The sequence below is a fragment of the Ornithorhynchus anatinus genome, chromosome 11 (assembly GCF_004115215.2).
Source record: "Ornithorhynchus anatinus isolate Pmale09 chromosome 11, mOrnAna1.pri.v4, whole genome shotgun sequence".
NCBI lineage: Eukaryota > Metazoa > Chordata > Mammalia > Monotremata > Ornithorhynchidae > Ornithorhynchus > Ornithorhynchus anatinus.
This window is the reverse complement of record NC_041738.1, coordinates 40,554,493-40,578,725: the sequence shown is the minus strand read 5'-3', so window position 1 is coordinate 40,578,725 and position 24,233 is coordinate 40,554,493. Positions and strand designations below refer to the sequence as shown.

At 44.0% G+C, this 24,233-nt stretch overlaps 1 protein-coding gene across 1 annotated transcript in view; it reads left to right on the top strand.

Moving 5' to 3' along the window:
* Positions 1-303: 303 nt before the first annotated feature.
* CDH1 (cadherin 1) overlaps positions 304-24,233 on the top strand; it is a 55,811-nt gene continuing 31,881 nt past the window's right edge. Inside the window, exons 1-2 of the mRNA XM_029075393.1 lie at positions 304-482; positions 2,504-2,618. Coding sequence (XP_028931226.1) covers positions 411-482; positions 2,504-2,618 — 187 coding nt within the window. The 5' untranslated portion in view covers positions 304-410. The remainder of the gene's footprint in view (positions 483-2,503; positions 2,619-24,233) is intronic.

Here is a 24,233-nt window from a genome sequence, read left to right as displayed (position 1 = left end):
TGTCTACCCCAGCGCTTAGAACCGTGCTCGGCACATAGTAAGCGCTTAACAAATACCCACATTACTATTATTATTGAATAATGGACCCGCTCGGGGCCCGCCGGCCTCGTTCCGGGAACTGAGGCGGTCGGCGCGGCGCAGCGCCCCCCTCCGGCCGGGCCGGGAGCGCCCAGGGTAAAAGCGGGCGAGCTTCCCATTGGCTCCGCGCGGATACAGGTGTGAAGACGGACCAATCGGAGGGCCGGGAGGGGGCGGCCTCTCCCGCGCTCACCTGGCGGGCGGCGCCGCTCATTGGCCCCCGGGGCTGCCTGCGGAGCGGCCGCCACACCTGCCCCTCCGCCGCCCCGCGCCGCTGCGCGCTGCACCGCGTCCCCTTCCTTCTTTCCCGCTCCCGCCGTTGCCGCCTTTCCATGGGGACGAAGCGGGGCTGCTTCTGCAGCCTCCCCTCCCTCGCCGTCTCCTTCCTCCTCCTCCTCATACAGGTAAGACCCCCGTCCGAATGGGAGCTCCCTTCCCCTCCCCGCACCCTACGGCTTCTCTGGCCCCGCTCCTTCTCTTCCACAACTTTAGACTCTGTTTAGACCGGGAGCCCCGGCGTTGGGCAGGGACGGTCTCTAGCAGTTGGCCAGTGGTCCATTGCAAGCGCTCAATCCAGTGCTCTGCACAGAGTCGGCGCTCAATAAGTCCTACTGAACGAAAGGGCTTCTCCCCCGCTCCCCCGCAGCGTGGCAGGGTGGAAAGAGCCCGGGCTTGGGAGTCGTTCGATCGTATTTAGTGAGCGCTGACTCTGTGCAGAGCACTGGACTGAGCGCTTGCAATGGACAATTCGAATGGATAGAGACCCTCCCTGCCCTTTGACGGTCAGAATCAGCGGTCACGGGTTCGAATCCCCGCTCTGCCACTTGTCAGCTGTGTGACAGGTCCCTTCACTTCTCTGGGCCTCATCTGGAAAATGGGGATGAAGACTGGGAGCCTCACGTGGACAACCTGATTCCCCTGTATCCCCCCCCAGCGCTTAGAACAGTGCTCTGCACAGAGTAAGCGCTTAACAAACATGATTGTTATTATTATTATCTCGGCTTTCCCCCCGTCCCCACCCGCCGGCTGGTGGTTGCAAGCGCAGAGCACAGTGCTCGGCGCAGAGTGAGCGCCTCACGGATCCTATCGTTCTTATTATCCCCCCCCAGGACTGTCCTGCCCGACTTCCTCCTCCTTCCCCGTTGAGATTCCCGGCTTGGGTCCAGGGGAGCCGCGAACGAAGCAGGGTGTTTGGGGAAGTGGCTCTGCAAGGGTCGAGGGGGAGTGGTCCCCACTCGCCCTTCCAGTCGCCCATTCGCCCCCAGACCTCCTCCTGGAGGCCCTCCTAGCCGGAGCAACCCGCCGAAACAGAAAAGGGCCCAGGCTCGTGGGTGGGGCCGGGGCGGAAGCCTTGCCCAGATTAGTATTCATAATCGTATTACGGAGCGCTTACTGTGTGCGAAGCACTGTACTCCACGCTTGGGAGAGGACGATAGAACCACCAACACATTCCCGGTCTGCTGTGTCACCTTGGGCAAATCGATTCGCTTCTCTGGGCCTCAGTGACCTCATCTGTAAAATGGAGATTAGGACGGGTGAACGTCATGCGGGACTGGGAATGTGGCCAACCCGATTTCCTTGTAGCCACCCCAGCGCTTAGTACAGTGCCCGGTCCGTAGTATGCTCGTAACAAATACCATAATTATTATTATCATTATTACTATTACAATGAGCTCAATTTAGGGGGGGAGATGGACATTAATGGAAATAAACACATAAATAACAGATGCCCCCGGTGCCACCCAGGATTATTATTGGTATTACAAAGAGCTCACAGTCTAGAGGAGGAGATGGGCATTAGTATAAATAAACACATAAATAACAGATGTCCTCTGTGACGATGATGGCATTTTTTAAGCACTTACTATGTGCCAAGTACTGTTCTAAGCTTTGGGGTAGATACAAGGTAATCAGTTTGTCTCTCCTGGGGCTCCCAGTCTTCATCTCCATTTTGGGGATGAGGGAACTGAGGCCCAGAGAAGTGACTTGTCCCGCAGCTGCTAAGTGGCGGGGTTGGGATAAGAACCCACCACCTCCAACTCCCAAGGCTGGGCTCTTGCCACTGGGCCGGGCTGCTTTTCGTAAGCCTTGTCCGTGGTGACCCCCGGGGTCACTGTGGACCAGTTTGGGGTGGAGCGGGGGGATCCGGGGCCTGGGGCGCCCCTGGGCGGAGGGGCGATGTGCATGTATGGGGTGTAAGGTTTGAGAGGGTGTGTGAGGGTGAGGGTGGGTGTGTGAGGGATGAGGGTGTTGGTGTGAGGGTGGGTATGTGGATTGTGAGGGTGTGTGAGGGGTGAGGGTGGGTGTGTGAGGGGTGAGGGTGTGGGTGTGAGGGTGGGTATGTGGATTGTGAGGGTGTGTGAGGGGTGAGGGTAGGGGTATGGGGTGTGAGGGTGGGCTGACCCCTCTTCTTTCCCTCTTGCAGGCGGCGCCGAGGCAGTGCGAGGAGGTGGGAGGCTGCCAGCCTGGCTTCAGCTCCGACAGCTACGTGTTCACGGTGCTCCGGCCGCACCTAGAACGGGACCAAGTCCTGGGCCAAGGTGAGGGGCGGGGGTGCACGCGGTGTTGGGGGGTGGGGAACCGGCCCGCCGACGCCCAAGCCCAAATCCTGGAGTCTCCCAAGATTTTGCCCCCCCCGCCCCGCCCCGGCTGCGGGGCCGGTTTTACCTCCCCTCCCTGATGCTCCGCTTCATTCATTCATTGGTTCCTTCCTCCTTTCATTCATTCAGTCGTACTTATCGAGCTCTTACTATGTGCAGACCACTGTACTCAGCACCTGGAAACTACAATTCAGCAACAGAGACAATCCCTGCCCACAAAGGGCTCACTATTCAGAGAGGGGGATACAGACATCAAAACAAGCAAACAGGCATCAATAGAAATAAGTAGGATTAGAGATATATACATAGATATAGAAAATAGAGCACGGGCCTGGGAGCTGGAAGGTCGTGGTTTCTAATTCCGACTCCGCCACTTGTCTGCTGTGTGACCCGGGACAAGTCGCTTTAATTCTCTGTGCTTCAGTTCCCTCATCTGTAAAAGGGGGATTGAAACTGTGAGACCCATGTGGGACAGGGACTGTGTCCAACTCTATTTGCTTGTATCTACCCCAGCGCTTAGTACAGTGCCTAGCACATAGTAAGTGCTTAATAAATACCACAATTATTATTATATGTCCATAAGTGCTGTAGGGCGGGGAGAGGGGGAGAAGAGCAAAGGGAGTGAGTTGAGGTGTTGCGAAGGGAGGGGGAGCTGAGGAAGGTAAACCCCAAACTGACTTTCCTGGGAACGTTAACAAATTTCTAAGACAAATTTTCTTGCTGGAAACCGAACTCGGACGATTCTGTTTTTCTTTCTTTAAAAAATTTTTGTTCGGTACTTACTGTGTGCCAGGTACTGTGGTAGATTACAAGATAATCAGGTTGGACACAGTCCCTGCCCCTCATGGGGCTCACAGTCTTTACCCCCATTTTACAGATGAGGGAACTGAGGCCCAGAGAAGTGAAGTGACTTTCCCCAGGTCACATAGGTTTCAGAGCTGGGGTTAGAACCCAGGTCCTTCTGACTCCCAGGCCCGTCTCTCACCAGTAGACCATGCTGCTTCTCAATTGTCTTCTGGATTCCTGAACTCTCTGGCCTTGTAAGCTTTTTGGTGAGGAATTCAAGGTCTTGCAGAGGACCTACGGTGCTCTGGGTATTAAATGCAGCATACCTCAGAAGCTTCTTGACCTTGGTTATCCTATTAATCATATTTTCTTACCAGACGGATGAAGAGTCATGCTATGGTGCAGGGCATCTAAATATAGTAATTATCAAGTCTGGCAAAACTGATGTGAGGGATTTGGTCCCTCACTGGCTTTCTCGCTGTGGAATGGATATTTTAAAGTTGGTTTTCTTTGATTTTGTTGTGTTGCTTAGAAGAGGGGGAGTAAACCATGGAGGTGGTCGTCCATACTATCGCTTTCGTTGCTTGATTTGGCAACAGTTACTTAATGTCTTTTCACAGGAAATCGTATTAATCTGCTTGACTACCTTTTCTCCCTCAGTACTCACATTGCTGATGACCTTTTTCATATATTTTGAGTGGTACGGGCTGAAACAAAGGTGATACACATTTCCTCAAAGGCAACTGTGGATTAACTGGCTAATATACCTCAACTAGGAATCCTCTGAATTGCAGAGATAAGTTGGTTGTCAGCTATTACTCTCTACTTGTCCTGATGCTGCCTTGGCCAACTTTGTCGAATGGCAGGCTCGATAAATCTAGGAAAAGTAGAATCTTGAGTGATATGATTAATTTTGCTTAATCCTCGGAGGCGTGTGAAAGTGTCAAGCTTTTGCAGTGGTGAAACGTATATTGGCAGATAAGCAAGATACGTCGACCCCGAAGGTCTATCGTGAACTGGTTGTATGCTATCCAAAGATCAGCTGGGTGGATTTGGAATGGCGGAAGTCCTGTCCTTGGGCCAGGGAGTCTGAGCAGAGCTAGCTTGGCAATACATGAAGGACTTGAGTGATTCCAAGGCCTTCCCATGGTATTGACAGTGTCCAGGGGAAGGTCTGGGAAGTGCAGTTGGGCACAGATCTCTCTAGGACTCCCATTTTCCCCACCAGGGCTCACCCTTCCTGCCATACTTATCCTCAAGAAATTCATTTTAGCAAAATTACTCTAGGGGCATGGTGTAGACTGGATTTGGAAACCAATTGGGATCTTGACTTCAGATTTCAATTTCTCCATAGCTCCGCTCTTGAAAGAACAGCTTTGAGTTTTGGGTTGAAATATCAGTATTGACAACCCTAGGCCAAAAAAAAAGCTTTGGCTGTTTTAAATATCATGATTCCATAATGGATTGACCTTTATTGAAGAAAAATCAACCTTTCAAAGGCAAACTGCTGCCTTTTTTAATATGTGTCCCCCCTTATCTGGGTTCAGTGAACGGTGATTGGTTCAGGATGCTTAGTATCTGTTTCAGAACTGAAAAAAGCAAATACTCAGTTTCAGGAGTGTCTTCCACCATCTGTTCTTAGTGGGACTGACCCAGTGGTTCTTCCCCTTCTCCCAACTACTTGAGCCTTTGACAGGTATTGGTGTGGATGGAGCCTAGCTCTGCTGCCTGAGGAAGGACTTATGAGAGTTAATCAGTAAACCCTTACTCTGCTTCCTTTTGCTTTTTTGTCGTATTGAAGAAGAGAAACAGAAAGCCCTGTGCCTGTGGCTCTGCAATGCCATTTAAGGAAACTGGCTGTTTTGTTTCCCTAATGTGGAGTTTAGTGGATCCATCCCACCTTTTTTCACGACTGATATGAAAATTCCTTTCCATAGGCATTTTTTGGGAGCAAAGCGTCTATGCAGATCTACTTTGGTGCTGGTCACCCATGCTTAATTGAATAGAATGTGTATCCTAACTTGAATTTGGTCCCAGGTCTGACCCTTCTCAAAATCATCTCTGCCCTAACTCTACCACCGGGTCTACCAACTGTTATATTGTATTATCTTTATCATCTGAGCAATGTACCATGTGCAGAGCACTGTACTAAGCACTTGGGAGAGTACAGTACAGCATATTCTCCCAAGAGTTTAGTACAGTGCCTTGCACAGTCTCAGTCAATATAATTGATAGAACCACTCTGTAATCCTGCTCCAAGTGCACAGGAAAGGGAGGAGGTTAGGAGGCTTTGAGAGGGTCGGTTTGGTTGATGGGGCACACAGGGGAAAGAAGGAGAGCATCCACTCTCTTCCCCACCCCCCAAACCCCAAGTCCTGGCCCCATCCCGCTTCTGCAGAATTTGTAGGAAGGCTTGGCTAGCTTATTTAAATGGAAGGAGATTAACTCTTCTAATCAGGATTCTTTAGGTTTAGCTCTGCATCTGCATAACCATTGAGTCTAAGACTCCTTAATGGCTTGACCTGTATTGAAGACAACCTCTAAGAGTTAACTTGCTTCCTTTTTTAAGATCTGCATCCCCTCCTCTGGTTTTCAGATGGCTAATTTTTGCTGAGGCATGTGATTGTGTTCTTCATATTTTTGGTAAAAGGCTTTTAAAAGGCTGAGATCAAGTGAGGCTCAAACCAGGGGGATGGAAATGTGGGAATTGGTTACTTTTTAAAGAATCTTCATCTTTTCTACTAAGGCTATACTGTAGTTCCTAGAATTCCTGCTTGGCACTGTCTCTTTTCCCTACCATTTTGGACACTTGGCAAATTTTGACATTACTCCTACCTTTCAGATTTGAAATATTTACCATCACAATACTGTACCTTAAGTTTCTCACTTTTTCCTCCCCTCTGTGCTTCCCCCTTTCCTTTTGTCTATCATATACCACCACAACTTCCAAATAATTACTAGCCTCATTTCACAAGTTCCTTGGCAATATCAATTGCCTTGAGAATGAAGTTTAGAAGATTCTGGAGCTGATGGTGCAGTCTGGGGTGAGGGACTAGGGGTGTCTAGGAGATGCTGAGGTGTCCCATCTTTGTGAGATTAGGGCTGTTTGACTTGGGCACAAACCTCTTACCTCCCCCAGGATGTTAATTATCAGACAAACTGGGCAAATTCCCAGATGCTCCTTAATCTCTGTAACAAACACAGTTCTACAAACACTTCCTTAGATAAGGCTATCTTTTGTGACAACAAAAAACCAAATATTTTTAAGAAATGGCTTATATGTTTTAAGACAAGGGAAACTGATCTAAACATCCTCCTTTGCTATTGAAACATTTTGTGGTAGTTGGGAGGGGAAATGGCTTTTATGGTTTAAGACCAGGAAAACTGATTTTGGTATGGGGAAGGTGTGAAATGAGGAGAGGGAGAAGAGCCTGCCAGCCTCACCTTGAACTACTTGACTCTTTCTTGGTCAGTAATTCAAAATTCCTCATCCCTACAAAGAAATTTCTGGCACCTGACTAAATTTGAGAATCCCCTTTGCGTTCTTTTATAGTTCAGAAACTACCCTCTCTGCGTACGGCATAGCTGGTGCTCTTCAAATCATCTTCCCTTTTCTTCTGGTCCTTTACCTTCCCCACTTTCCCAAGATTCATGCACACTGCCAGGTCTAGAAAAAATAAGCAACACTATTTGGAAAATTGTCCTAATCAAATTGTCATTTAAGTAGGTTGTCATTCACTAGTGCAGATTCAAATAATAGTCATATATCAAAAAGGATAGGGGAGGACCATAAATTGAAAGTAATCTTTTTAGACCCCGTCAAGTGACTCTAAACTAAAATGACAAAAGTAGACTTAATGAAGGTGCTCTTGGAAGGTGAAACCTTGTACAGGAAATTACTGGGCCTTGAGAAGGACTTTAGTATGAATGCTGACTTGATAAGATAATTGTGTTACAAATGTTAATTAGGGGTTATAAAAGGGAGACCTTGTAACAAGAAGAAATCCTGTCCTCTTGACCATTCAGCTTATTTCAAGCTAAGGGAAGGACACCTGCTACTAAACTTGTGTGCTTTGACTGCTTCTGCTTATTTCCAAGTAGTGTTTCTCAATTTCTCTTTTGAAGAATGATCTGTAAAGGAACAGTCATCACTCAGCCATACCTGGCGTATGGGCGCCTGTATTGTAGAATCAACTTTTTCCAAAGGGATGAACTTTCTTAAAACAAAGTAGGCTTTCTGTAGAAGATGAGATTTACTATATGTGAGCCTTAGAAGTAATACATCAGGGGGTGTTCATCTTATCTACACACGTGTCGAGGTCTTGATGCTCCAAGATTTCTTTGGGGAGTAATGGAGAGCCCTCTGTAACTTTACCTGATGTGTCTTGAGTACTTTTCCCTTCACAAAGCAGCTCATTTTGCATCCGGAGTTTTAAAAGATCAGGTGTGTCATCTTGTGTCCCACACTCAGAAAGACACAGAACACCTGATCGTATCTGTTGTATCAAGACTTATTGCCACCTGTTTGTGCATCAATCGCTTTAAAGCTTGCTTTCACTGTACTCTTTGTAACACTCTTCTCCTTAAGTGAGAGTTCCACAATTAGCTTACAATTAAGCTCTCAAAACACTGTACCAACTCATTAGTCATTATATTTTGTTGGGTTGTAAGATGGGAAAGTTGAAGATAGTTACTCGTGTAGAACTGGAATGATGGGAATCGGCCATTCTTTGTACTACCTTAAGTAAAACAAAACAGCTAGGATTCCTGTCAACCAGCTCATAATTCTAACAGAACACGATGTCTACAGAGGACATTCCTATAAGATGGCACAACCTGTGCCCGGCAGACCAAATTCTCTACGTGATGCTAGCTCTTAAGGGTTGGGAGGCTGAGACATCTGGGAATGGATAATAATAATCATAATTATGGTATTAAGCTCTTACTATGTGCCAAGCACTGGGGTAGATACAGGGTAATCAGGTTGTCCCATGTGGGGTTCGCACTTTTAATCCTCACTTTACAGATGAGGTAATTGAGGCACAGAGAAGACTTGCCCAAGGTCACACAGCAGACAGGTGGCAGAGGCGAGATTAGAAGCCACGTCCTCTGACTTCCAAGCCTGTGCTCTTGCCACTAAGCCACATTGCTTCTCATACTGATAATATCAGTAGGGATCAGAAGTGAAGCTTAGCAGTTTGCTAATAAATCAGTGATATTTATTGAGCACTTCCCTTATGCAGAACGCTTGGGAGAGTACAGAACAACAAAGTTGGTAGCCACATTCCCTGTCCACAAGGAGCTTACAGTCTAGAGGGGCAGACGGATGTTAAATTCTGGATATGTACCTAAGTGTTGTGGCACTGAGGGTGAGGTGAACATCAAGTGCTTATACAGATACAAATGTATAGGTGACAGAAGGGAGAGGAAGTAGGGAAAATGAGGTCTTAGTTGGAGAAGATCTCTTGGAGATGTGATTTTCATAAGGCTTTGAAGATGGGGAGAGTTGATGGTCTGTTAATTATGAAGGGGGAGGGAGTTCCAGGACAGAGGGAGGATGCGGGCAAGGGGTAAGCGGCCAGATAGAGGAGATCGAGGTACAGTGAGTTTGTTGGCATTGGGGTGTGGTTTGGGTTGTAGTAGGAAATAAGTGAGATAAAGTAGGAGGGGATGAGCTGACTGAGTGCTTTAAAGCCAACGGTGAGGAGTTTGATGTGGAGTTGGATGGACAGTCATTGGAGGTTTTTGAGGTGTGGGTAGATGTGAACTGAACTTTTTTTAAAAAAAAAGAAAAATCCAACCAGCAGAGTGAGTAAGGATTGGAGTGGGGAGAAACAGGAGTCCGGGAGGTCAGCGAGGAGGCTGATGCAGGACTCACAGTGGGATATTGTAAGTGTTTGGATGAGCGTAGTAGCAGTTTGGAGAGGAAAGAGTGGATTTTAGGGAAGTAGTGAAAGTAGAACCAACAGGATTTGGTGATGGGTTGAATATGCAGGTTGAATGAAAGAGATGAGCTGAGGATAACACCAAGGTTACAGACTTGTGAGAAAGGAAGATGGTAGTGCTTTTTAAGGGGAGGACAGAGTGGGAAGATGAGGAGTTCTGTTTTGGACATGTTAAGCTTGAGGTGTTAGAAGAACATCCAAGTAGAGATGTCCTGCAGGGAGGAGGAAATGTGAGACTGCAATGGAGTGAGGTTGAGGTTGGAGACAGATTTGGGAATCATCTGGTTAGTGATGACAGTTGAAGCCATGGGAGTGAATGAGTTCTCCAAGGGAGTGAGTGTAGATGGAGAATAGAAGAGGACTCAGAACTGAGCCTGAGGGACTCCCACAGAGGGTGGGAAACAGAGGAAGAGCCCCAAAAGACATCGAGAATGAGCAGCCAGAACGAGAGGAGAAGAGCCAGGAGAGGACAGTATCAGGGAAGGCAAGTTTAGAAATTCACAGTTGTTGAAGGCAGCTGAGAGGTTAAGGAGGATTAGGATAGAGTAGAACCAATTGGATTTGGCAAGAAGGAGTCCATTGGTGACTTTAGAGAGAGTAGTTTGAGTGGAGTGAAGGGGACAGGAGCCAGACTGGAAAGGATCGAGGAGAGAATTGGAGGAGAGGAAATAGAGCAGGAGTGTAGACAACTTGCTCAAGGAGTTTTGAGAGGAATGGTAGATGGGAGATGGAGTGATAACTGGAGGGAGCTGTGGGTTAAGGGAGGCGTTTTTTTAGGTTAGGAATATGAACATATTTTTAAAAGCAATGGGGAAGAAGCCATTGGAAAGAGAATGGTTGAAGATGGTGGTCAGGGAGGGGGGCAAATGTTTTGATAAGGTGCAAAGGGTTGGGGTTGGGGGTGCAGGTAGAAAGGGTAGATTTTGAGAGGAGGCAGGAGATCTCTTGAGATACTGCTGGGAAAGGTGGGCAAGGGCATGGGAATTGGGAGCCAATAAGAATGGATAAATAATATTGCTGGGAGGAGAAGAGGGCAGAATTAAAGTTGGTGAGGATGAATTTGAGATGGACGAGGTCTGCCTGATGTCTGGATTTCCTCCAGCAGTACCCTGCAGATTGTGCGCAAGAACAGAGGTGGACCATTGTTTATCTCCCTTCTTTTTCCTTCCCTGAAAGGATAGATTATTCCATATGACAGCAGGCAAATGCCAGAATGTTTTCTGGGAGTAGTCCAAACCTAGAGGGTGGGTACCAATTAAAAAGCATACTTGATAGGAAGTCATTTTCTGGAGGAATATTCTGATGAGTTAGAACTTGTATCAAATATCCATTACTTAAAGAGATATACATTCTTCTTTGTCAGGTAGCCAAAGGCAGCAGCTGCTTACTGGGGGAGCAGAGTTATTCTCTTGATGGAAACCCAGGCTTTAGTGGCAAGTGGGAGAATAGTGTAGAGGAACAGCAGCTGATGCGTAGTTGAAGGTACTCTTGGCTTCAAGTGATGTCTCTTGCTGAAAGGCTTTCTTCCGAAGGAAGGGATGGCTCAAATGTTCAAAGGATAGGGTTGGCCTGAGAGCGGGGCTGTCATGAAGGAGGGAAGTAAAGTATGGGGAAGTTATAAAGGACAAATCAAGGCAGATCTGCTTATAGGTAATGCTGAATTAAGGTAGCAAAGTTAGAAATTCGGAGTGGCGGAAAAGGTTTTAATACTAAGAAAAGGCCCGATTGGGAAGAGGATAGGTAAACATTAACGGGAACCTGGGCTAGTCCTGAGAGGTTGCACAGTGGTAAGAATTATAAGTTAAAGGGACTCTCATGACTTTCAGCTGTGGCTGCTGATTCTTAAACACCATTTAAGTTAAAATCTATCATCATTGATTATAGTGATGAGGAGGAATTAGTTGCAAGACTCGATAAGAATCTTGGCCAGTGGTTCTCAGTCTGTCTTTGAAAAAGGTAACTCTGCCAGTTGTGCAATTTCCTTGCTTAAAAACATAATAGGTAGGTGTCATCTACGTGTATATGCATAAAAGGAGAGTGATTGTAACATGCAGACAGAATCATCTTTTTCGTTTTGTCTCCTGCTTGCATTTAAATTCACACTCCTTCAGCTTGCCTTTGGGAAGGTTAACTGTCTCTGTTCTCATGCAGCTTCCAGTGTCCTGAGGCAGTTTTGGGACCATTCTTTTAATCTCCCAGTACCACCACCTTCAGTTGCATCTGATGTGACATTTTCTCTGTCTCTTGGGACAGAGTTTAGGCATGGTTAGGGAAGGTGGTAAAAGCAGCAATTGTGAATGCTTTCCCCAGTGGTGATTGTCCCTACTCAGTCATGCCATCTGTCCCTTTCCCATTTCTGTGCCACCTCATCATCATCAGGACACTTGGGCTTCTGGTAGGAGCTATAGAACTTCCTAGTATAGAAAATGCTCTAAAATTTTGGTATTCAAAGAAGAGTTGCAATAACAGCGTTTTGTAACTGGGACAAGTGTGCCCAGATATAATACTGTGGGATAATCATTCATGTGTGTTACAGTGTGTTTTAGATGACAGTTGGTGGCCCGTACCTAAATTCCAAAAGCAAAACATTTTGCCTCAAGTATTTTAATTTTTTGATTTCCTGTAATTTGATTTCCTGTTTTTGTAAACTTTTAGTGAAGCAAGGCTTCTAGATGAGTCTTTGCGTTCCTCGCCATATAACCTTTCAAAATGTCTAACTGTTGAAATTCATAGTTCTCGAGCGGGATGGGGGTGATTGATAGCTACACTCTGATTAATGTAGCAACCCCTCCTTGCCTACTAAGCAGGATCTTATTGAACTAACAGTCAATCAATCAGTAGTATTTATTCAGCACCTACTGTGTGCAGAGCTCTCTACTGAGCGCTTGAGAGAGTATAATAGAATTAGTAGATCTGATCCTTGCCCTCTAAGAGTTTACAGTGTAGGAGGGGAGGTAGACACTAAAATAAATTACAGGTAGGAGGGAGGAGGAAAAGTGAATTAGCACAAGAATTAGTGCTTAAGTAATAGTCTATGTAAAATGAATAATAATATTATTTGCCTACTGTGTGACTTAGACAAGTCAATCAATCAACTGTATTTATTCAGCGATTACTCTGTGCCGAACACCAAAATGAACCAAGTGCTTAGACGGTACAGAAATGCTGAACAGCTCTTAGAGGAGAGTAGAAATTAATTGGGGGAGATCTGGAGGAGATGTGATTTTTAGAAAGATTTTAAAAATGGAGTTTGTGGTGTGTCAAATTTGAGGGGGGAAATAGTTCCAGGCAGAGGATTAAAATTCCTTGTTCTCATCGTTTGAAACATTTCCAGCCACCTTATTTCTGGTACCATGGAAGGTGTGCAAGCTCATCACTCACAAAACTCTGATTTCCCAAGAATGGAGCTTTCTGTTTTGACCCCATCGATTGTAGTTCCATGCTAGTCTGTTATTAAGGTGACCACTCCAACCTGCTGAGAAAAATAGATTTGTGACTCTCCTTTGGGCTGCAGCCATCCTAGGTTGCTGTCATTGCTGTTATTCTCACTGGGAAATGTGTAAATGTCTTCTGAGAATCGTTGTTTGGGAAGTACTTTGGAGGCACTGTAATAGTTCTGGAAGCAGTAAAAAAAAAAATAGCCCCCAGCTTGGCCACTGAACCATAAATTCTTTATAACCTATGTGGGAAGGACTGATAAAAAAAAGCAAGATTGTGCCTTTGTTTGCCCAGTTGGAATTTCCTATAAATGGCTAAACTTTTAAGAGGATTAATTATGGTGGGAGGAAAGAAGTATCTGAACGTTTGTTTAGAGGTGGTGAAGGGAAGGGCAATTAGTCACTGGCACCTGACTTGGTGCTTTCTTTTAGTTTTGTAATTGCACAGTGATCAGTTTTGATGACATCATCCTTTACCCTGACAAGTACAGTACTGTAGTCCAACTGCACTGTTAAATCAAAGGGCTTTGGTTCCAGACCTGCTTTCACTCCACCCCAACAGGATGTGCTGCCCTGAAATGACTATATTTGGTAGTTCAGGGCTGAGTGGCTGAGGCTTCTTTGAGATCACTGGTTTACCTTCACCAGGCTTGGCAAAATTTTTGCCTGAGATCAGTTGGTTTCGTTGTCTTTGATCCCCAGTTTCCAGTTCTAATGCCCTCACCTTGCAGACTGTAGTAACTCAAGATGTGCCCATTCCAGTTTTCATTTTAAAACTTAATTTTAAGTGATGGCAGATTGCTTTGCTTTAGAGCTTTTTTTCAGTAAAGATTTTGGCTAATCTGTCTTCTACTGGAGCCAGGAAAATACCAACAATTGGTTTATTGACTACCAGGAGGCAGTCTATTTTGGTTGGGGGCGGGGGAATCGCAGGACTACAAACGGCAGGGACTGTCTCTATCTGTTGCCGACTTGTTCATCCCAAGCGCTTAGTACAGTGCTCTGCACATAGTAAGCGCTCAATAAATACTATTGAATGAATGAATGTCTAAAAACCAGAGTTTCTTGTTGTACGAAATTGTGTGACCTTGAGTAACTCATTTAACCTTCCTGTTCTTATTTTATGATTTTTTAAATGGTGGACAAGGCCTGCCCAAGGTTGAATGAGGTTCTTTGTGCTTTATGTGCTGATTTTGAGTTGACCATTGACAAAATGCTAGGGAAAATTATTTCATCTCTTTCATTCCATCTTGTCCTGGCCACGCCCTGAAGGTTGGGAATGAGGAGGCTCTGCAATCAGATGAGGCAGACACAGGAAGCTGGGTTGGTTTAGAGGCAGATGAGGGATTTGAGCCTGCTTCAGAGTGAACTAAATAGTTGATTACAGTTGACACCTGAACTGGCCCAATCTGCCGGGAGACCTTTCAGCTGGGCCAGACCTCCTACAGGGAGTTGAATCCCACACCTCATCCCTTCCTGAAGCTGCTTTCAGGAAACTGGGCCAGCCTAAATATTTTGTGGTTGATCCCATGGTCTATAGGGAGAAATCCCAGAATCCTAATCTAAAGTGTTTATGCCCTGAGGAGCAGTCATTGTCAGGAGAATGTGTGTTGTGCCCTTTGCTAAAATGCTTTCAAATGATAATTTCTGTGATTGGGTCCCATATCTCTTTGATGCAGAAAACAAATGAATATTCAGTACTTATGTACAAAACCACCCAATCCTTAATTTATTGCACCCTTTTGGATAAATCTGCATTTGAGGACCTCTTTATTTGGGTTTTTAAAGGAGAAGGGTTGGATGTTGGAGCCCCCATGGAATCTAGCTCCTAAATCGTGATGACGAAATGTCTTAAGGAGATGGGAGTGCACACCTCTGATTCAAAGATTAATGGCTTGCCTTTTAATTTTTTTTACCAAATTACTAGTTAAGATCATGTTATAATCATTTTGAACAAGAAAGGACAAAACAGTTAACTGAACGTCAAGCTATAATTTGACACATTCAAATAAAAAGCAGAAACCCTGAGGGCTGGTGAGTGTTTTAAAAGTCAAAAATACCAGAAAATCTAGATTCCAAGTTTGTTCCCAGGCTCAAGCCTCTATCGTGATTCTTTGTGAACCAAAACTCGGTAGAGCTAGACTATTTTGTTGAAGGCTCAGATGATAGATTCCCAAATCGTTAGCTGCATATGCTCACTTTGGTGGTGACTTAATGCTACTTCACTGGCTGTTCCCTTTCCTGAAACTGGAAAGGTTAGGTAATGTATCCAGAGCTGTCTTGAGTCATGAGTTAGCTCAGGGTCTGATAATGGCTGGGAGAGAGATGGAAAACAGTGATTGATATTGATTCAAGGAGCAAGTGCTGCGCACTGTTGACGTTGCTTGGGTGTGGCCGAGCCGGAATATATTTTGCCCACACAGGTCAGTCTGGAGAAACAGGTTTGGTTCTGGCCTCACTCCCAAAATTAGGGTGCAGTTCATCTGGTGTCAGAATGTAATTATCACTTACCTGGAGGCAAAAAGGTGGCATACCTTTGTGTTCTGTCTCTTTTTATGGAAAAGCCTGAAACCTGAAAGATGAGAAAGTCCTGGGATGATTGCTGTCTGCCTGTCATCAAGGCACCTGGAGTTCTGGAGTCTTTGGAAGAGACAAAATGGAGCATTTAGTGTTTCTTCAGGGATTGTGGCAATCTTGAGAGAACTGTCCAAAGTAATTACTCATCAGAATGCACAATTTGAGTTCAGTGACTATAGTTAGGTAAGGATCAAGAATTCTCATCTTGCCACTTAAATTCTGATGACCTCCCACAACTTTCTCCTCACGTGGAAAATACCACCGTCTTCCCAGTCTCTACCTTCACAACATTCCTAAAATCTGCTTTTCTCTATCAATCCAAACTGCTACCGCAATAATAAATAATTATATTACTACCATGCTGATTCAAGCACTTATCATATCGCACTTTGACTCCTGCATCAACCTTTTCACTGACCTCCTTGACTCCTGTCTCCCCACTCCAGTCCATACTTCACTCTGCTGCCTGGATCATTTATTTTTAAAAAAAGTTCCATCCATATCTCCCCACTCCTCAGAAGCCTCCAGTGGTTGCCCATCCACCTCTGTATCAAACAGGAACTCCTTTCCTTTGGCTTTAAAACACTCAATCAGCTCTCCCCCTTTTTTCCTCAGTAATTGTACATCAATCTCATCTGTTTTACTGCCAACCCCTTGCCCACCTCCTCCCTCTGGCCTGGAACACCCTCCTCTTCATGTCTGACAGACCACTACTCACTCTACCTTCAAAGTTATCCTAAAATTACATCTATAAAAAATCTTCCCTGACTAATCCCTCATTTCCCCTACTCCCCCTACCCTTTGTCTCCCATATACTTGGATCTGTATCCTTTAAATTTATTATAGTCACCCAGCCCTCAGCCCTACAGTACTTAAATGCATACCCATAATTTATTTCAATGCTTATCTTCTCTAGACTCTTAGCTTCTTGTGTTTGTATGTCTATGAACTCTGGTTTTTTACTCTCCTGAGCACTTAGTAAGGTGTTCTGCACATAGCAAGCGCTTAAATTCTGTAAAAAAGTAAGCGCTCAAATACCATTGAATTATATATTTAAAAGGGGCATGAGGAAAGGTAGCTGAAGAAGCCTAATCAGATACTATAAATATTAATTTTGGGGAATCAAATTTGATCATGTAATGAGCTATCAGAAGCACACTTACACCTCTTGGGTTGGGGAAGACCCATAATTTGCTTGGAGGGTTATAATTCAGGTGAAAGGGAGGGCACTGTCTCCAGTCTTTTTCCCACTGTGACCGCCCACTCACCGAAAGCAATTAAATTTTCTGGCTCAAACTCTGGTGGAATCTAGAACCATCTTTTCTCCTATACATACTCCAAAGAGAGAAGGTGGACTTTGAAAGACAGTGTTTTGAGGGCAGAAGAAGTATCCTGAGGCATTTGTTTCACAAAGTGGTTTAAAATTCATAAGTGCTTGAAAACATCCTGCAATGTTCACCAGACATAATAGTGGTTAGAGTGGGTTTCATTTAAATTTAGTTAAAATTTTGACAGAAGTCTAGGGACTTTCCTAATTGGTTTTTCTGAAGAAGGAACTTTATTTCCCCCTTTAAAGTTTTCAGTCTTTTGGAGGAAAATTTCATATATTTTTCTGAATGTACTGGGGGATTGCTGGAAAATTTTGGGGAGGAAAAGCACTTCATCCTGAGGCCCAAGTTAATCGTGGGGCTGGAAGAAATCCATCTGGTTCTTCCTGCCTCCTCACAGGTTTGTGCCTAAGTTGCCTAATCAAAGATCTCCAGGGTAGAAGATACCACTGTCTTCTTAGAAATCAATTTGAATGTTTAAACACCTCCTGCGGTGTTAAACCATTTCCTTTTGTTCCTTCCTCAGTGAAATTGAAATAATGGGAATTACTTTTCTTCCAAATATGCCTTCATATACTTGAAGATCATTATTAAATCGTCCCTTAGTCCTCTCTCCTGGATTGACTAATTCCAATTTCCTCAACCTCTATGGACTCAATTTTCCAACCTTTCGGTTGTTGATGCTCTTCCCTGAATTGGCTTCAGTTTCTTCATATCCCTCATAGAACGTGGAGCCTTTAATCTCAATTCAATACTCTTCCTAAGGGCCTGGGCTTTGCCAACTGCAGCAAAGTAATTTCTTCCTAGATAATGTAGGATTTTCTCCATCTCAGCAACAGGCTAGTTTTTCTAACAGCATACAACACTGAGTATGTTTGTGGTTCATTTTGTCAGCAAACTCCTCTCTACAATATGTTCAGACAGAACACGTTTCCATTACGCACACTGCAGAATTAGAGGGGGAATGTTCTTCTGGTATTTTGCCATGCTCTACTGTGGCACAGTAGAGTGTGGTGTTGGAAGAAACAGTTGTTTGTACTATTGTAAGAGTCTTCCTTAATGCAGGGTTCTGTAAAATGCAACCCTCACACTATAGGAGAACAGGGAGTGTGAACCTTTACCTAATCATCCTTCCCCATTTTGTGCCTGTATAGCCTTTCTTTCCCTTTAACAATTGTATTTGATTCCGCTCCCCTAAACACAGAGTGTTACTCCATTAAACTAATGCTTTTCTCTTAGGCCACGTTCATAGGTTTCAACTGTAAAGGCAGTTGGCTCCAGCGATTTGCAACTGTGAAGGGAAAGCTAATGTTTTTACCCCCCAAAATTTTCTAGGATTTGCTTCTAGTGTCAATCACCTCAGGTCTCTGGGCAAGATCTGAGACTTCTGAATGGGTTGGAAATACCCCGAAACAGGTCTTTTTGATCAGTTTGCTCTTTGAAGTCTGCCTGTCTTCCACTCTCAAGCCCCATCCCACTTTGACCCTTCCATTCAAATGGAAAAGCCGGTGCGTAAAAGTTTGGCAATTCGGCATCATTTATAGGCATCCAGCAGAGGTCATAATTATAAAACAAGTTAATTACAAGTCCCTGTCCCACATGGACTCACAGTCTACACAAGAGGGAGAACAGGTGTTGAATCTTCATTATTCATTTGAAGAAGCTGAGGCAAAGAGAAGATAACTGATTTAAGTGACATAAATCTGTGATTTATTTATTATTTATGCTAATGTCTGTCTCCCTCTCTAAACTCTAGGCTTGTTGTGGGCAGGGAATGTTTCTACAAACTCTGTTATATTGTACTCTCCCAAGCACTTAGTATGGTGTTCGGCACAGAGTAATCGCTGAATAAATACAGTTGATTGATTGACTTGTCTAAGGTCACACAGTAGGCAAATGGTGGAGCTCGGATTAGAATCCAGGTCTTTGGCCCCTGAGCCTATGCTTTATCCAGTAGACCACACTGCTTCCCACTTTTTAATTCAGAAGAAGTCTCTGTAGTGTGGATAAAGGAAAACAAAATTAAAGGCAGGGTGTGCCCATGTATCTCTTGAGCCATATGTGTAGGTGGCTAAGGTAACAGGCCACGGTACCAGTCTTTCTGCAATGAAGCAGGCAGCTGTGTAAGAGCTATTGTATTAGTTTTATTATTAAAGCTGTCCATGATGCCAAGAGGTGAACATTTTTTGCAGATGAGCCACAAACGACAGTGCCCTGGCAGTTGGTTACAATTACATAATTTTTTGCTGCCTCAACATTCCTCTGTGCATATAACCTGTAGAGAAATTAAATATTTTCCAGCCCCTGGTTTTTTTTTTCTTGGAATGCAAGGGAAGCAGTATGGCCAGGTGGAAAGAGCATAGGTCTGGGAGTCAGAGGACCTGGGTTCTAATTCTGCTCTGGCACTTGTCTGCTGTGTGACCCTAGGCAAGCCACTTAACTTCTCTGTGCCTGTTATCTCATCTTTAAAATGGGGATTAGGACTCTGAGCCCCATGTAGGACATAGACTGTGCCCACTCTGATTGTTTTGTATCCACCCTAGTGCTTAGTACTGGGCCCGAGACATAAGAAGTGCTTAAATACCATATAAAAAGTGCTCATGTCTGATTTGCGCTCCCCTCACTAAGGGAGAGAAGGAAATGTTTGCTGTGGACAGAGAATGTTATCATTCTTCAACCCTGATACATGGGCTACCCAGAGAATATTCCTGCATGCAGTGGGCAGGATATCCCCCCACCACAATATTTAAGCCTGATTTTTTTTTAAGGACCTCCTAAGAGTAGAGATTCCACCATCTTGATATCCAAAGAATGAGCCATTCCAAAATACTTTAGTAGTTCTCAAGTACAACCATGAACAGCTCTATTGACGGTCTCACAAAATAAACGTCTTCAATGAAATTTTAATTTGTTCTCTCATGTTTTTATTTACCTACATATCAGTTTAGGGCCATTAAAATTATTAGTCTAGCTTTTAAAAGGTGCGAACCCAAAAATAAGGTGGCTGCAATAGTAACTGCCACAACACATTTTTTGAGAACCATTAGTGTGAACCCAGTTGATCTGAGATGCTGTCCCTGGATTCTGTGAATGAATCTAAATAAAGAACATTCCGAGGGTCAGCATTTGTGCCCGACAATTTGCTGCCCACTCTCTTTATTCCCCTATTTTGGGACAAGTTCTGATTAAAGAATCAGAGGAAGTATAGAAGTTGGAGTGTTTCATTTTTGTTTTCTAAGCACATGTTGTTTGCATGCAACCATAGTGTCACAAATGCATAGCCAGATACACAATTGACATCAGATAAATTTAAAACTTAACCAGTGGAGCCTTGTTCCTTTTTTTTTCACTTAATAGAGCTGAAAATTTTGAGTCGAATCTGGGGTTATCATCTCATGGCCTTCAAAAGGTTATGGCCTAACACCCTCAGGCTTCATTTCTGAGAATGTATAGATGAGGTTAGCCATAAAACCCAACTCATAAATATACTGATAGCAGAGATGAGTAGCTCTTAGGTCTTTGTGCAAGTGTGAAAGACCTTAGTTTTCTTTTCTAGAGGAGAGGAGTTAAGCCTGGTGTGAGAGGTTTCCATGTGCCCTAAACTTTTGTTCATATTGCAGTTATTGAGCGTTTTGATCCATCGTCTCCAGAAGGTGTGCCAGGGAAATGTCTTCGTAGTCAGAGACCATTGACTAAAACACCTCATCATCTTTCATGGGGGCTGCCTGGGATACTATGGATATGCGGCCTTTCTCCATGAACAGAAGAGTTTAGGAGAACCGCAATTGCCCAGCTAAAACAGAAAATTGGCACTGAAGATAGCTGTCTTGTATAATCAAAACACAGACCACTAAGTGCTTCTTCTGGTTTAATGACTTAAAATGGTATTTAAAAGAGAAATACAACAGCCCATGCTCCTATGCCGACTACCAGAAGTAGGAACTGAAAACACTTATATCTCGGCTCGGCCACTTGTCAGCTGTGTGACTTTGGGCAAGTCACTTAACTTCTCGGTGCCTCAGTTACCTCATCTGTAAAATGGGGATTAAGACTGTGAGCCCCACGTGGGACAACCTGATTCCCCTGTGTCTACCCCAGCGCTTAGAACGGTGCTCGGCACATAGTAAACGCTTAAATACCAACATTATTATATCTGGACCTAATGTTCCTCTGGTGTTATAGTATTTGCATTTGGTTAATGTCCAGTTCTCCAACTGAAATTTGAGAGAGGTGTCTTGGCTTAATGGCCCTTTGACACCTTTATCTGGTGCCCAGTGAGGCTTTCTCTGTGTGTTAACCCTTCCTAAGGTGGGAGTCTCTTTTATACTAATGAAGGTCTTGGGCTTCTTCCCAGCGGATCAGCAGGTTTTACCAGAACAAAGACTGGAGTAAACACTATATCATCCAAGGTGTCTAGCTGACTTTTCTTTGTATAAATAAAGCACTTTGAGAACTTCCTGTGCTATTTAAATTCCCTGAAGCCCTTGTATAAATGGGCCTTGTCAAGTGGCAGCATACTGGCTGCTGTGTCAGCAGTACAGCCTGCCCAGCTGCATTTAAAGCATAATGAGATGAGATGCTCAGTTGTATCTGTTTTAGGCAACAAACCTCTCCCATCTGGAATGTGACACCTCATTTGCCTCTGTTTTTGAATTGAGACTGAGCAGGCAGAGAGGCAACTGTATTTTAGGGCTGGGGATGATAGGTAAATCAGATGGCAGAAAAGCGATTGAGAATGATTCTTATTGAAAATTGAGAAATAGTGTTTAGGCTCTGAGGCAGAGTTAATTTTGGGATGCAGTTGAACTAAAGCGTTAAGTTGTTGTTGGCTGCTGCAAAAGTTCATTATGAATATATAACTAGAGCTCTATTTTTAAAATACTTGAGTTTACGTTAGGGTTTCTCCAAATGATAGGTGGTGGATCATTTCAGACTTTGTAGAACATTAGCTGATGTTAAAGTGGGTGTGGACCCTTATCAAATAATAGGATTTCCTGAGCATCTACTGTTGGTCCAGCTCTGTACTAACCACAGCACAGTGCTACTTTGGCTATTTTGCCTTCAGTTTTAGATGGGGAGAAGGAGATAAACCATGCCACCTTCTTGATCATGTTCCCAGCCGCTTTTGAGTGTGAGATGTATTCTCTGTGCTCTTAGGAGGGAAACTTCCAGGAACGAATCAATCAATTGTGTTTATTAATAATAATAATGGTATTTGTTAAACGTGTGCTATGTGCCAAGCACTGTTCTAAGCACTGGAATAATAATGGTATTTTGTTAAGCGCTTACTCTGTGCCAAGCACTGTTCTAAGCACTGGGGTAGATACAAGGTAATCAGGTTGTCTCATGTGTGGCTCCCAGTCTTCATTCCCATTTTACAGATGAGGGAACTGAGGCACAGAGAAGGAAGTGACTTGCCCAAAGTCACACATCTGATAAGTGGCAGATTCAGGATTAGAACCCACAACCTCTGACTCCCAAGCCTGTGCTCTTGCCATTAAGCTATGGAGTGCTTATGGTGTGCAGAGCACTCTACTAAACGCCAGAGAGAGTACTGTGACAGTTGGTAGACATGTTCCCTGCCCATAGCGAGGTCACAGTAGAGGAAAGAGGTGGGGGTCAGTTTTTCATGGAAGCGAGTCTCCGGGAGCAGTGCTGGCATTATCTTGAATTTCTTGAAAGTCTCTAATGGAACACCAGTAGCCTTAATGGACAGTATTTTGAAAAATACCACCCTAGTGAACTGGTGTTAAGAGAACTGAAATAGGCCAAACCAGTCTCCGCTAGCTAGATGGAGAAAGAGTACAAACCTATTAACTTACCCCAAGAAAATTGGAGTTCTTAACTCTTATCTGCTTTTAAAAATTCCTTCATCAGGCACTTCTATGGGGTGTATTCCCTTCAGTTATTTTAATTACTTTTGCCTTCAGTTGTGCAAGTGAAAGTGAAGGATTTCCTATTATCCAGTTTTGAATGGTCTATTTGAAGACATACTTAACAGTTTCCCAAGTCTCTAAGGAAGCTGGATTTAGGAAAATGGAGGCAGTAACGGGCCCTTTACCTTTCTCTATCTACCTTTATCTAAGGCAGATCTTAGAAGTCTGATATCAACAGTAATTTATGTAATTTACACTATAATCTCTGTGAAATAGGTCCATATAGGTATCTGCAGTGGGGGGGAGAGGGCTGGGCTCGAGGGGAAAGCCTCTGAATAAGAGGAAAAGTTTGGGTTTTTTTTCCCCTTCTCTCTAGGAAGGCTCTACAGAAATTGTCATGGGCACCAAAATAATGAAAGCAGATGATGAATGGTTATCTTCTGTGCTGACCTGAGGGTTCAAGTGGTCTGGTAGAGAAGTAGGGTTGTGATGGAGAATTGATGGGCTGTAATTAACATTCTTCTTGACTCCATTTTTGAAACTTGTGACCTTTCCAAAAATGCCCCTATCTCTTACTCTCTTTATGAAAAAGCATGGAGAAAGAATAACAATCATGTCCTCCCAGTGGCTTAGTCTTTCAACAGGCAGCAGAAGGTTGGACCAAATGACCTCACATAGACCTCTAGTCTGTGATTTGCAAAGTACTTCCTTGCTGAAATCTGTTTGGGTAGCTGTATGAACAGAGTTCAGATTACATACCCCTTCCCCTTTCCCCGCTCTGACTTCAGCCTTCAGCCCTCTGATTTGTGGGATTACACATTTGACATTGCTTGCTATATAGTGAATGGGAGTTAGCATTTGAAAAACCAACATATGTATTAAATCAGTCTGTAATTGAAGATGTTCAGCTCTTTTGAAATTAGAATCAATTTTGGATTTAAAAGCTACATTGACATTATTTACCCAGTATAGATCATGTAAAATTTGCTTCTATTTAGCGGCTATTGACATTTCACAAAAGGAAATTACTAACTCACATTGGCAGAGTTGTAATCTGGGCCCAGTTTATTCATTTAGTGTTCTAGTCTGTTCTAGTCCAACTGAGCCACTCTATCTGATCTGATCTCATGCCAACAGGGCATGTCTGCTCTGCCCCTATTGACAATGAAGCACACTTGGAATACCTAAAAATGCCTTCTGCCTTCTTTGAGTTTACCCCTTTAAAATGTGATCAGGAGAACATTATTAAAAATCACAGGTTCTGTAATAATTTCAAGACTTAAAACTTGGGAATTGTAAATTTTGATCAGAGTCTTAAAAGCCACTGAAGTTTTCCTGCAGGGGGACACTGTTCTTCTGGACTGAGTGGGCATAAAGCAGTGTTACTAGATTGCTCTAGTAAGAGGTAATTACATTAAATAAGACATTTCTTCCGGGGAATAGTGTTTAAAAGGTCTCAGTATCAGTCAGTCATATTTATTGAGCGCTTACTGTGTGCAGAGCACTGTCCAAAGTGCATGGGAGAGTACAATATAACAATAAACACAGACACATTCCCTGCACACAGCAAATATACAGTGTAGAGGGGAAGATAGACAATATAAAT